The sequence below is a fragment of the Struthio camelus genome, chromosome 20 (genome assembly GCF_040807025.1).
Source record: "Struthio camelus isolate bStrCam1 chromosome 20, bStrCam1.hap1, whole genome shotgun sequence".
NCBI classification, from domain to species: Eukaryota; Metazoa; Chordata; class Aves; order Struthioniformes; family Struthionidae; genus Struthio; species Struthio camelus.
In genome coordinates, this window is record NC_090961.1 from 2,032,498 (window position 1) to 2,045,111 (window position 12,614).

A 12,614-nucleotide genomic window follows, 5' to 3' on the forward strand; every position below is an offset into this window, starting at 1 on the left:
GATTTTAAACTCTGCTGAGATAGTAGAGGGATAGACTTTAACACATGGGGATAAATATATTCCTGGGGTCTAGGATTTTTTATAACATGTCTCTCCATCCTTGTGTGTTGAGAAACAGATGGAATGAAAACGGGCCCCTGCAAAATATACCTAATTTTCGTAGAAAAGTAGAAGTGCTTTGGAATTTTGGACATCTTTTCAATGAGATTATCTTTCAAAATGCTTCCCTTTTCCAACTCTGTGGATAGTTTTGAAAAACCTCCTTGCTGTTTTGCTAGTAATCCAGAATGGGCACGGTTCAATGAGTTATGGGAGTTTTCTTTCATGGTCCTTTCATCCTGCGGCAACATAATGGGGGATTGTGGTTGTGTTCTCTTTCTGTACAAATGAAAGTTATGCAGCTTGCAGGCTAAGGCATCTCACATGATGTAGAGCCATGAGATATGTCACTTTCTGGGTGTTAAACTTGCCTTCGTACCATGAACATATCTGTGTGTTCACTGAATTATCCTTCTAGGATTGAGGCATTGATAACGTCAGTGCAGGATTCTGCTGTTATTGCAGGATCCAGAAAAAAATCTAGGTTGGGTGCAAAGGAAGTGAAACACAAAAACTGTTACCAAGTCACCAGTGATTGCCCTAAGGACAGGGAGAGCAAGTGGAGTGGGCTGTGGTGGTCTATATAAAAGTGAATATCTCGAAGAAATTTACTTAGAAGTCCATTCTGTCAGTAGACAGCTCTTTGATTTTGCTCTGATATCTTTTCCTTGATACCTAGAAACTGATGCATACCTTTAAGCTAGTGAATTGTTGCAAATTAGTTCCTTCCCCAAAAGGCATTAATTTTTGAAGCAAGTTTCTTCCTCAGAGAGGAAGACTTGTGGTAAAGCACTGCAGAAACAGAACAGTTAGAAACTGGATTAAAAAATGCCAGCCTGCTTCTGGCTTGTGCATTTAGCTGTTTGCAGTACGCATCTTAGAGTCGTCTAAGACCTTTCTGCATATAAATAAGATAGGGAACAAAGCGTGTGAGGCTTTTTTTGGACCAGAACCATGCTAGTCTTAAATATGTAATTTTTTGTAGGCATCTGTTTCCTATGTGAAGAGATACCTGCTACAACTAATTTAATTTACAGTGGTTATCAAACTGTGGTCCACAGGCATCTGCAACCTGTGCCAGGTAAATAAGAGGCTGTTGACAGTCATCCCTCGTTGGAAAATTTCAGGAATCTTTAAACTCCAAAATCTTGAAAAATATCAATGTAATACCGTTAGGTTTTTATTACAGTATCTCATAAGAATTGAACAAATGCATGTATAGATGGGAGGAGTTCAGGGTTTGTTTTCAACTGTGCAGAGCAGATAGGAAGTGAAGTAGAAGAAATAAGAGGTAACAAACTCAAATTGCATTTGTGGTACTGCTTTTTTGCATAGTACATGAACTTTGCTGTCACTGGAGCTAGGAATTAACCAGAAGTCTTGACAAATCTTCAGACCACAGATACCATTAGAAGTTAACTGCTGTTACTACATAATATCCTCCCATCAGCATCATATAAGAATACATGCTACTTTGGGGCATGGGCTGAAAATGTCTGTCTGCTCAACACTTACTGCACACATGGAAAGTATATCCATCTAGCTCTTGAAATCGTCTTTTTTTCTATAATTACAGGCAGAAGAAATAAAATACCATTTAATTCTTCAACCAAGGGAGTTATTATTTAAAATGTGCATTTTTAAAATAGCATTGTTATAATATTCCATAGAAGCAGTCTAACCCATGCTTTTAGAATTTTCTGTCCCTCATACTCTTCCATAACACGCAGATTATAGGGGATAGCTACAAGGCTGTATTTGCTTCAGCCTAGTGGAATCATTTCCCTTGACAACGTATATGATCCTGAGATCATGCTCCTGCATTGAATCTTGGTTTTAGGAGTGATCTGGCTAGTACCCTGCAAGCCCTAGATTTAGAGGGTTGTATATAAGTGTGTGTGTGTGTGTGTGTGTGTGTGTGTGTGTATTTTTTTCTTTTTTCTTTTTTCTTTTTTTTTTTTGAAGTTAGCAACTCTGGGATTGTTTGCACAGTATGAGGTTAATAGATGGAAGTTATCAACACTGCCAACTGAGGAAAGGTTATCAGTGCTCTGTGTCGAGACGCACCATAAAAAAGGATCTTTCACCTTTGATCAGAAAGGCAGGGCGAGAGTCTTCTCCATGTTCTCAGAACGGACCTGCGTGTCTTTGGTAGTGCGCCAGGACACCGAGTGGGACTTAGACTTGTGAAATACGGATCCTTAGTCTGTATTAGGGAAAACAGGCGCTCACAGATCTTTCATTTCCTTCTCTTACTTTCTCTGTTGGGCAGTGGAAGATTCCTGGCTAGAAAAGGTAAAGGGGATAGTCCCTGTTCTTCTCATTAAACTAATCAGAGGGTTTAGTTGTGGTGGTAGCCCTCCTCTTTCATAAATTCTTGGCACAGCTACAGACATTGCTATACTTGCCAGATTCATGCTACCTTCCCAATCTACCAATATGTCGAGAAGAATGAGGCATCCCTTAAAACATGGAGATTTTTTTTATCACAGGACCCAGCAGATTTCTGTTGAAGTATTTCAGAGTGTAAATTAAAAATATATGCTCTAAAGCATACACTGTTCTTGTCATCCCAGTTTGTGAGCTGTGCATATGGGAGTATGTAAAAAGCAGTGTGTGCGCTGTGCAGGGATCTGGGTGGGTAATAAAACAGCTGCCTCATAGATTCCATCTGCTTTCTGTACTGAATCTTTTTAGGTACCATACATTTTTAAGTGTTGTTATTTTTTCCCTTTTTTTTTTTTTTTTTTAAATTGAGCGTTCAGTTCGGGTTCGGCACAGTCTTCCTAAGTCAGCGCTTCAGATCTTTTGCAGCATGTTATGTTTGAGCAGGAATATGTTCAGGGCAATCTAGCTCTCTCCCATGTCTGATTATCTGTAAAACATGCTATCAGTTTTCAAAGTGATCCTGAATTTCTTAAGAAAATAAGATAGTCAGGTAGAAGAACTATGCTTTGGAAATCATTAAAAACATGCCTCCCTACTGCTTTGAGCAGGAAAAACGCTTCCTTCTGTACGTGCTGACAAACAAGTTTTTGTCTAGTGATCTTTCCTTTATCCATTGTTTTGTAGTTTCACTTGTTGCTGCATATGAAATAGCACCTCTAATTTACTGATAAAGGCTCTGTTTTGAATACCACTTAAAAAAAGTTACTATATCTCAACAGACATTCGCAGTTAGTTTGAGATGATAGTCTGTTCACCAGCTGTTACTTCACACACCCAAAATGATTTTTTTTGTAATGTTTTCTCTAGTATAAGAAATTAACTAACTGTAATGTAAAAGTTCCTTGACTATATAATAGCTACCTTATGATCTGCGGGATGTATAATTTTTAAGTAGTATTTTTACAGTGTAAAAGCGAACATAAGCATTTTCTCTCTCCAGTATCTCATGGTTTAAAATCGCTTGTCTGATAATTAGTAAAACAGTGCCAGATCTGCAGTCATAAAATTGGCTTTCTGCAAATTTGCTTCATGTCTTGTTACTTCAGAAGTATTTGGAGCAAGACAATTAAGAAAATATCTAGAGAAAAAAGGTGTGCGGGTAAACAGCTATTGGTATGAAAGTGCTAATTTAGACATTTCTCCGCTTCATAGAAAAAACTACAGTATATACATTTAGGAGCACACCTAGAATAGCAATTTAGCTGCTTTTAGCAACATACCCAAGTGCCGTTTTGTACCTTTTCATCCGTACAACACAGGTAATTAAGTTGATATTCCAACACAGCTTCCCCTACTGACCTTTTGGAAACAATGTGTTTTGCTGCATTAACAAATTAACTTCAAATCAGAGACTGTTCCAGTAAATACGATCTTATATGATCTTCACATAATTCAGATATACTTTGCTTATCCTACTCTGGTGACAGATATTAACATCGACATTAAAAATGAAGCTCTGGCAAAGGGCAAATAGTTGTTGTCTTCTGGTGGACCTCCCCGTCAGTTATTCCTCACTGCCCTTTGCCTGGTCTTTTCTGCGCTTCACAACGCTGATTGCAGCCATACCCCATGTTTAATGGAGAGAAAAACATGCTGTTTTGAATACGTAGTTTTGCCTTACCATTCTGTTCAGATCTTTGGGGTTCTGAGATATGGTACATGGTGGAATGCATGCAAGACCTAACATCCCAAAATGAACTTTATTTCTGTATCACTTCAGACAGTTTTCACACTATAGTTTGTTCTTTTGCCTGCAAGTCCTGCTGTCTTCACCTACCTGAGTCTGAATTGCAGCTTGAAACTCTTAGCTTACACATAAACATATAAGGTAATTTTTATTTTCACTTACACAAATTTCATGCTCATCTAATGGAACTAAAATGATACTTACACAAGATGTGCACTAGCATGTCTCAACTTAAGGCTTGGTCTAGCTTTAGGCAAGCTGGAGCATTCTGTCACAAACCTTCCTGTGATCTAGAGACAGAGCAAAGCTTCTTCCTTGTCCTTCCCTCCTTCCTTTTTTCTCCATCTAACTGGGTCCCTACAGTGAAGAGCCCAGCCTGGGCCAGCCGAAACCTCTGCTGGAGTGTGTCAGTGCTGCTGCTCCTGCAGAGTCCCCGTGGTGTCAGTCGCCCGTTCCAGTCTCTTGCCACTTGCAGAGGGACCTGCCAGCTGTTCTGGAGGGGAAACAAGAAACTTTGCAGTAGATACAGAATAGTAACCTGCTGCCTAAGGAAAGCTTCCTTCTAACCCGCGCAGTAATTAAAGGTCAGTTCAGCCACGTCCAGCTGTAAAATTGAATGCCTTTTTGCCCTGTTCATCATCGTTAAATATTATGCTGTCTTTAGTCAGCTTGATTTGCCCTGTCAGTGTGCCTCAACCGTGGCTTCAAGATGCCGATTCCCGAGATGATAGTTAAAAAGCAGCTATCTGACGTTCTTTTCACTGGCAAATCACGTAGCAGGGACGTTTCTTTGAATTATGATTTTTTGGAGGGTATATCCATAAGGAGTCTGGGCTGTGATTCTTCAGGAGCTACGACTTCATCATTGAATTGTGGGTGGACTGACCTTAGCCTGTGTGGCATTGATTTGGCATGTGATAATTTCAGTTTAGTAAGAGAAGAGTTGAGTTCAGTGAATGAAGGGACAAGTGTGGAAGAGCAGCAGGATGAATTAGTACCAATATCAACAGAAAGCTTAGTAAAGAGGAAAAGAATGCTGGGAAGAGATGACTGCAGCTATGATATTGCACTTGAGCTTCTTATATTATATGGTGTTTAAAAAAAAGAAAAGACTTATCTGAATTGCCAGGGAAAAAAAAAAAATCTCGCAGTCCCCAAATAGAATGGAAGCTGAGGTAACCTCAGTAGGTGTTGATAACTCATGCGTATATCATAAACCTTGAGAAATTCTGTTTTCATTAGTTCTTTGGTCCTGGAGTCAAGTAATTAAGTGAGACTCTCTGCTTATATTAAAGAAGAGAAATTGTGACCCTCTTGAAACCAGAAAAAAATTAAAAGCAGCATGGGCTTGCCCTAATCACTCCGGAACAGAAGAAAAAAAAAGATGTATATATAGTTATGATTTCTAGGCCAACATATGATGTTTTAAGGTCTGACTTGTAATTGTTGGTCAATTAGGACTAATAGGAGTAAAATATTAGCGCTACACCGCACGAGGGCTGCATGTTGCTTTGGGTACAGGCAGGGAGAATACATGACATGAGATGGTATTCCTATTAAACTCCTCCAGATTGTACTGGAATTACTAATCTTCTGTGGAGGAATTACTGTCTTCTAATCTTAATCTTCTGTGTGCTCGCTGACATGCGTAGGAATATTCTGCAGTTCATGTTAACAGTTCAGCCAGAAAAGGTACAATATGGGTGACTCTTCTAACAAAAAAGTTTTCAGATCCTCAAAAAGCATTTAAAACTTGATGTTATTGCCATTGCCTTAGCAAACAGTGATGTAGCAGATAATTAACAAATCCTCTTACACACTTTCTCAGACAAATATTTCTCCTCAAGTGAGTAGGTGGGTGGGTAAGCAAAGTTCAAGTGTCCGTGTCTTTGCAGCGACTATAATCAATGTATCGATCATCTCGCTAGGAGGTAATCTTCACATATTGTGTGGTCTTTCTGTCTTGCTCGCTAAAGGGCCTGCCTTTATCACGGTTTTTTTCAGAGGCCTGAAATAATATTACCGTTGTTTCCTCGACTGATACTATTGATGCCATAGTCTTGTAGTGTTTCTCAAAAATTTGCCTGATTTTTGCTAAGGAAAGGAACAGCAGATTCCCAGACCAAAGAGGCTTTCAGTGCTGTGGTATTGTGTTTGAAGCAGTCAAACACACACATCCAGTGATGCAAACTAATACTGAAGAAATAAGAACATCAACATCTTTGTAATATCTTGCAATTCTTATATCAATAATGGAAAATAAGTTGGTGCTCAAGACATTGTTAACCATGGCTTTAGGAAAACACTTAAATTTCTTACATGAATAACCTACTCGAGAATTCTCTAGTGTAGAAATGTTCACAATTTCTAGGTAAACAAAAGTGAAATAAAGCAAAGTGTATATTCAGGAGGCATGAGGAAAAACAATAACTTGAAAAATAAAAGAATTATATATTGTTTTCCTGCTTCATCAAAGAGAGTTTGTCTAAGTAGCTAGGTAGTAAGTGAATGTCTTACCAATAACTAGAAAAGTGCAAATTTCAGTTTTTTCTTCTCTTCCACTACATTTCTGGAACATAATGGAAAATAAGTATGCTATGTCACATAACAGAGTTTTTATATATATGCACATACACACACATACCTATCTATGTGTCTTTCTAAAGTTTGTGCTTTCAGCCTGAGCAGATAGGAAGGGATGATCCACGGCAGCACCAGTGCAGTCCTGTGACTGAACTGAGTAATAGGAGGCACAGACGAGCAATAGTGTAGTAGGGCTATTGGAAGCCACGTCGACCTGCAGCCATGTCATGTCTCTCTCTGTTCTCTTTGTTTTCATGTTTGCCTAATTGGAAAACCTGGTGAGAAACTATCATGTAGAATAGTTCTGGCCTCAGCTCCCCATCCTGAATGCCTGTCTTTCTCACCCACTCCAAAAAGCTGAACCAAATCCATGCGTGCAGGCTGGCACCACGTGTCAGCCCTGGAGTCTCCTTCTCTGACAACACAAGTAGGAAACACCAAAGTATAATTTAATGGGAAATCTGAAAGAAAAATCTGGAGAGATGCAAAAAGAACATGAAAACAGGTAGGCTAGAGTTGTACCGTTACATAGCGTGAGGGCAGTTGAGAGAAAATGTCTGTCAATCTAGAACAAAGACTCGGCTAGTAAAAAGCTAAGAACTGCTGAGATGTCAATCTGGAATCTTATTTTGAGAGAAATACAGTAATCTGGGTAGGCTTTCTTCTTCTGTCTGAGGAACCTGTTTCTCACTGCCAGTTCGTCTTCTTTCCCTGTACAGCTGCAAGCCTTCGTCTGCGAACGCGCAGCGCGCATGGAGCAGGGACGCAATCTCCGTCTGGCCTAGCAGGCGTTCAGAAAAATTCCTGTTTCTCCTCTTGGAGGGCTCTGCTTCTCTGCTTTAGGTTCTAATATGTGCATGTAAGCTGCCACAGAAAGGACATTAACTTTTATCTTGTGCTTGATATCAATATTTTACTTTAGGATTTGGAGTCCCATAGTTGTTAGTATATTCCTAGTCCAACAGAGTTTACCCTAAGATACCGCCTGTGTGAAGAGTCATGCTGCTGGCTCAGGCAAAAGCAGCTGGATTGGAGCAGTGCCAGCGCTGTTACAAAGTTGCAAGTTGGCCAGCAGCTAATTTTAAAAGTAGGAGATCAAAATGATCACCTTAATGTACTGATCTGTTTTCATTCAGATCTGTCGGTGACTTTGTCACCTAGTCTTCTTTCCTATGTCCATACACACTTTGCTCTAGGCAAGGCATCTAAACCTGGGTCCAGTAGAGTATATGAGCATGCGTTCATCTTTAAGCATATGAAAAGATTAATTGACTTTGGCCCTCATGTTCTTAAATGTTTTTGCTGGTTTGAGGCCTTTAGCATAAGTTTTTACAAGCACTAAAATCGCTCTTGGGATTTTAGTGAAAGCGCATTATAATATCCTACTTTGCAGGATTCTTTCCATTCACTTAAATGTTGTCTAGAATATTTGGAATGGCAGGTTAGGATCCACTTTAAATATCTGTGTTGTCTCAGTAAATTTGGGATGGTCTGGTCTGGAGTGCTTATTATGTTACCTTTGGTTTAGCAAGACCTCTATTAAACCCGTGTCAAGGGGGCAGGTATAGCTACCTTTCCTATTATGGCACTTGGTAGGTCATGAGAGTGTCGCTGTTTTGAAAAGAATTGTATTTTGCGAGGTGAGTATGAGAGTAAATTACATGTTACCCACTCAAACTGCTTTGCCACAAAATCAGAGGTGTTTCGTGTAGGTGACTATTACTTTAATTTGCCTATGACTTAAGTTTCCGCTTTGATACAGCAGCAAAGACTCCGTCCGCCTCGGCCACCGCCTCCAAAGATACAGCGTTCATCTAGGCCCGTGAGTAGCTGGTAGTTTTGTTTCACTGCCACAGCTTAACACTGCCTGAACTGCACTCTCTCGGTAGCATTACTAAATCTTGGTAGTTTGGATTGTCAAACTTTGCAAAAAAGCAACGTGAGAATTATGCTCCTAAACTGCCTTCTTCTCTGCTGCGGCACAGCCCTGGGACCTGCATTTGTTCTGCTTTTCTTTGGCGAGTTCTGCAACTTTCAGTCAGTTCTGCAGGTAACTGATGCTGCTGTTGCAACATTTGTTTTTACTTTTGTGGTGATTTCTTAAACCAAAAATCTTGCTAGGCTGGCATAAGTTTTTAGCCAGTGAGTTTTTGAAGACTTGCACTAAGCTCAAATATGAAAGGAAGCAGAAGTCTGAAGATGAAGTATTTATTCTCCCCAAGTTTTGCTTTAAATTCATTTCAGATGCTTAATTTTTCTCCATGGACTAGACGAGTGAATACACCTAAACAAAATGAAGTCTATATTTAGGCATTAGAATGCTAGTTACCACGTTGTGGTCAATAGACAGCTATACTTCATGCTCGTTTAAAATGCTGTTGGAGACTCTCTTTAATTACATAGCATAAACATAGGCACAGCAGCTTGGCGAGAGGCAGCGGTTCCTTCATAGAAGAACTACACAGAAATTATTCTCAGTAACTGTATCAGGCAGAGATATCTTATCGAAGCAGTTTTTCATTCAAAACACTGACAGTAGGCAAATTGTTACATGTTATCTATACTAGATACCTTTAAAAATGGAAACTTCACTAGATCTGCATCAGGGACACTTTTCAGTACAGGAAATAAAGGGTATCAGTTTAGAAGGGATGTTGTTTTTGCAGCAGGCTTGGAAGGTATTTAATTCTGTTCAGGATTTTTGCTTCGTGAATTTTAATTCCCTCAAAAGGCAAATACCTCTTATTCCTTGCTTCCATATACATACATGTACGTGCATAAGAGAGAGATGCAAGTTTTCAAATCTAATCTTGCTAAAACTTGTTTAAAATGTTTAGTTTCAGATAAGCAGGCAACTAGTTAACAAATGCACTTGGGTGTGTTTTAACTTTTGATCTTTGGTGCATGTTCCTAAGTTAAGTTTCAGTGGCATGTTTTCTCTCCCCTCCTCCTTTTAACTCTGGGTGTTCAGCTTAACAGAGTTGTTGTTATGGATTCCTGCACTGAACGCTTCTGTTTTCCATGTGTGTAAAGGGTAGCATTGACTGTGCTTACGTGTGTTCTCTTAAATGTAATTGGTATGGGAGACCCTCCCAGATACACTACGCTGGGAACAAACTTTGCTGTTTTTCTCGGTGCTGCTAGCGGATTCCCAGAGCGCTTCGGAGCCCTCTCGGTCGGCCCTTGGCAGGTGCAGCCCGGCGAGGGCACGTTGCGATTTCCTTGTACACCAGTTCCTGAACAGTATTGCTCAGATTGAGTCATCTATTACATCGAAGTGCATCTTGCTAAGACTGTTTAATCTCCCAGCTGTAGTATATTAATAGTCCTCAGTATAATGTGTTTGTGTCAGCTGTCTTTGCCCCTAATGTGATTGATAAAAGGTTGGAAATGTAATAATAAAAGCTCCTGTTACATTCATCTAGCTGTGCCAATAAGTGGAATAGAAATGCTTCATTCATCAAGAGGAAATTCAAGATAAATGTAAATGATTATAATCGCTCCCAGAAAGTATGCTTGTACCGAATATGCATAAATTTGTTCAGAACTGTTATTTGGCTTTTAATAGATGAAATGCATTTTTGTATATGTACTTAACACTTTGTGCAGGCTGTTTTTTCACCCTCTCAATCTTGGCATATATTGCAGAGGTGAGTATCGGGAAGTAATTTATCCTAGTCTTTTACGGCAGGTCCTGAATGAGGAGGCCAGGGTCCCTCTGCTCCTCCAGCCAAGTCCATGTAATACTGGAGTTGCCAAGAAATACTTACTGTGGTCAGGATATATCTACTGCTAGGAGGAATCCATGAGCACTAGTGCTTGCAGCCTGAGTCGCTACTGATAATAAAAAGGAAAACACAGACCAAAAAAAGGTTAAGGAAGCATAACAGATAGATTCTTTACATTCTGCCATTTTAGAAATGAATTGTGAAGGTACTGTGAAGAAGAGAAGGTTGCTGCTATAATTAGCAGAGATCTGTTTGGATGAATAGAGGCTGTTTGGAAACTTCATTCAATTAAAAAAAAAAAAAGTAAAAATGTAATAATTATGCAAAAAGTTTATGAGGACTGTAATAAGCACATTTAACCTTTCTGTCCTGGATGTTCACCTTTATTCTCCTGGCTGTGTACTTATGTAATTGAATTTCTTTCATGTTTTTGCATTTGATATGCGTTTAACCTGCCTATTTGGCTACAGAAGGCTCAAAATCCAGCGAGGAATTGGCTTTTCCCTGCATTTCCCCATGAACAATGCTCTAAATCCCTCTTAGCATGTCGCCCCGCACTTTACTGGTCTGCTAGCCCCCTGGAGCCCTCCAAAACTCTCATCTTTCTCCCTCATCAGCATCACGCCCCCAGGGTACCACCCAAAAGGTGAAAGTGTTCACAGCATGATGACAAGCCAGCTTTACACATCATCTTCCAGCTCGGATTTAATTAAACAGGTTTTTTTCTTCCTCTCTTTTTCTCTTTCTCCTTCTCGTTCTCTTCCCCCCCCCCCCCCCCCGGTCCCTCTTGCGTCTCTCCCCCTCTTGCACGCGCTCTCCCTCTCTCCCTCGCTCGCTGTGTTTTATCAACCCTAATGAAGCAGTATTCTTCATCGATCCTGCTGATTGCCAGCCCATTCCTTTTGTTTGTTGGCACCGAGCCATTCAGCCGCGCTCTGACAGCTCAGCTCGTCTAATTAGCTCTGTTGTTCTTTTCCCCATGTTTCACCACGTTGCAAGTTCAGTTGAAGTTGCCACAAACTTAATCCTTCCATTCCTGCCATAAATTCACATTCTTAAGCTGTCTTTATTGTAGAGAGGAGCACCCTTGTGTGGGGACTGATCTTCAAGACCTTAACATCTGACCTTTTTATAAACCTTTTTTCCTAAGGAGTAGTGGCAATATATCTCTGAATTTCTTCATCATTTCTGCTGTACACCATTTCCTTTGAAATGAAAATTCAAGACAAAATTCCTGCCATTATTTTCTGCATACTGTTGTGTAGTGCCAAAACACTACGCACAATTTGATGGCTTTTCCTTGCAAAAAAAAATTTGAGCTTTACGTGCCTAAAAACTTGCAGAGATGGGGAAAACCCTCATCTGTCATTGCAAACATTCGCTAGTCATCCAACGAGCGCTTAGGTTGTAGGCCTTTAGCAGCTTCCTTTCTGCTGTAGCTGTTAAGGGAGCGCAGGCTGAGGGAGGGCAGGAGCGGAGCTGTATTCCTTCGTTTATTTGAGCGCTTTGGGGATTCCTGTTGAAGCTAGCGTTCAGCTAAGCCAACAAATTAGACTTTGTTTCAGATAAGGCAGTACTTTCTTAACAAAAACTGGAAAGCTTGTTTGTACAGCCTGGCCCTGGTGCTGCAAATGTGCGTTCCTGCGTTTGACTCGAAGGGGTAAGTTCGTCAACAGGATTCCTCATTAGCGTGGGGAGGCACTGCATAAACTTTGCCTATGTAGTCATCATGTGTGCTTATTCCTTTCCTTGAAGTGAAGCTTGTTTGCTTGTGGAGTTACATGGGAAAATTAAGCTTGATTTGTGAACAACAGAGGATGATGGATACGTCACTTAAGACTGGACTGGCAGCAACATCACCTTCCACAGGAAGCCTTTAGATTTCATTACAGACAACAGAAGGAAGATGCACTAACATAACTTAACATTCGTGGTGATAAACCCAGCAAGGCTTTCTGGTCAGCTGCTGAAAGGAACCATATTTTTTATGAAAAAGGAATAATGCTTTTCATGTTATAACATTTATTCTAAGCACCAACGTTTTCAGTGTTCCCTTACTCTGGATTCTT

At 40.1% G+C, this 12,614-nt stretch overlaps 1 protein-coding gene across 8 annotated transcripts in view; it reads left to right on the forward strand.

Annotated features, from left to right (window-relative positions):
- The window catches only part of DENND1A (DENN domain containing 1A), a 230,929-nt gene that overhangs the window by 199,309 nt on the left and 19,006 nt on the right, over window positions 1-12,614 (forward strand). For 3 of the 8 annotated variants that reach the window (XM_068914620.1, XM_068914623.1, XM_068914626.1), the window contains one exon: window positions 8,580-8,639. The exons of 3 other annotated variants lie outside the window; for them this stretch is intronic. In XM_068914620.1, coding sequence (XP_068770721.1) covers window positions 8,580-8,639 — 60 coding nt within the window. The remainder of the gene's footprint in view (window positions 1-8,579; window positions 8,640-12,614) is intronic. 2 more of the 8 variants (XM_068914621.1, XM_068914624.1) reach the window with 1 other exon arrangement.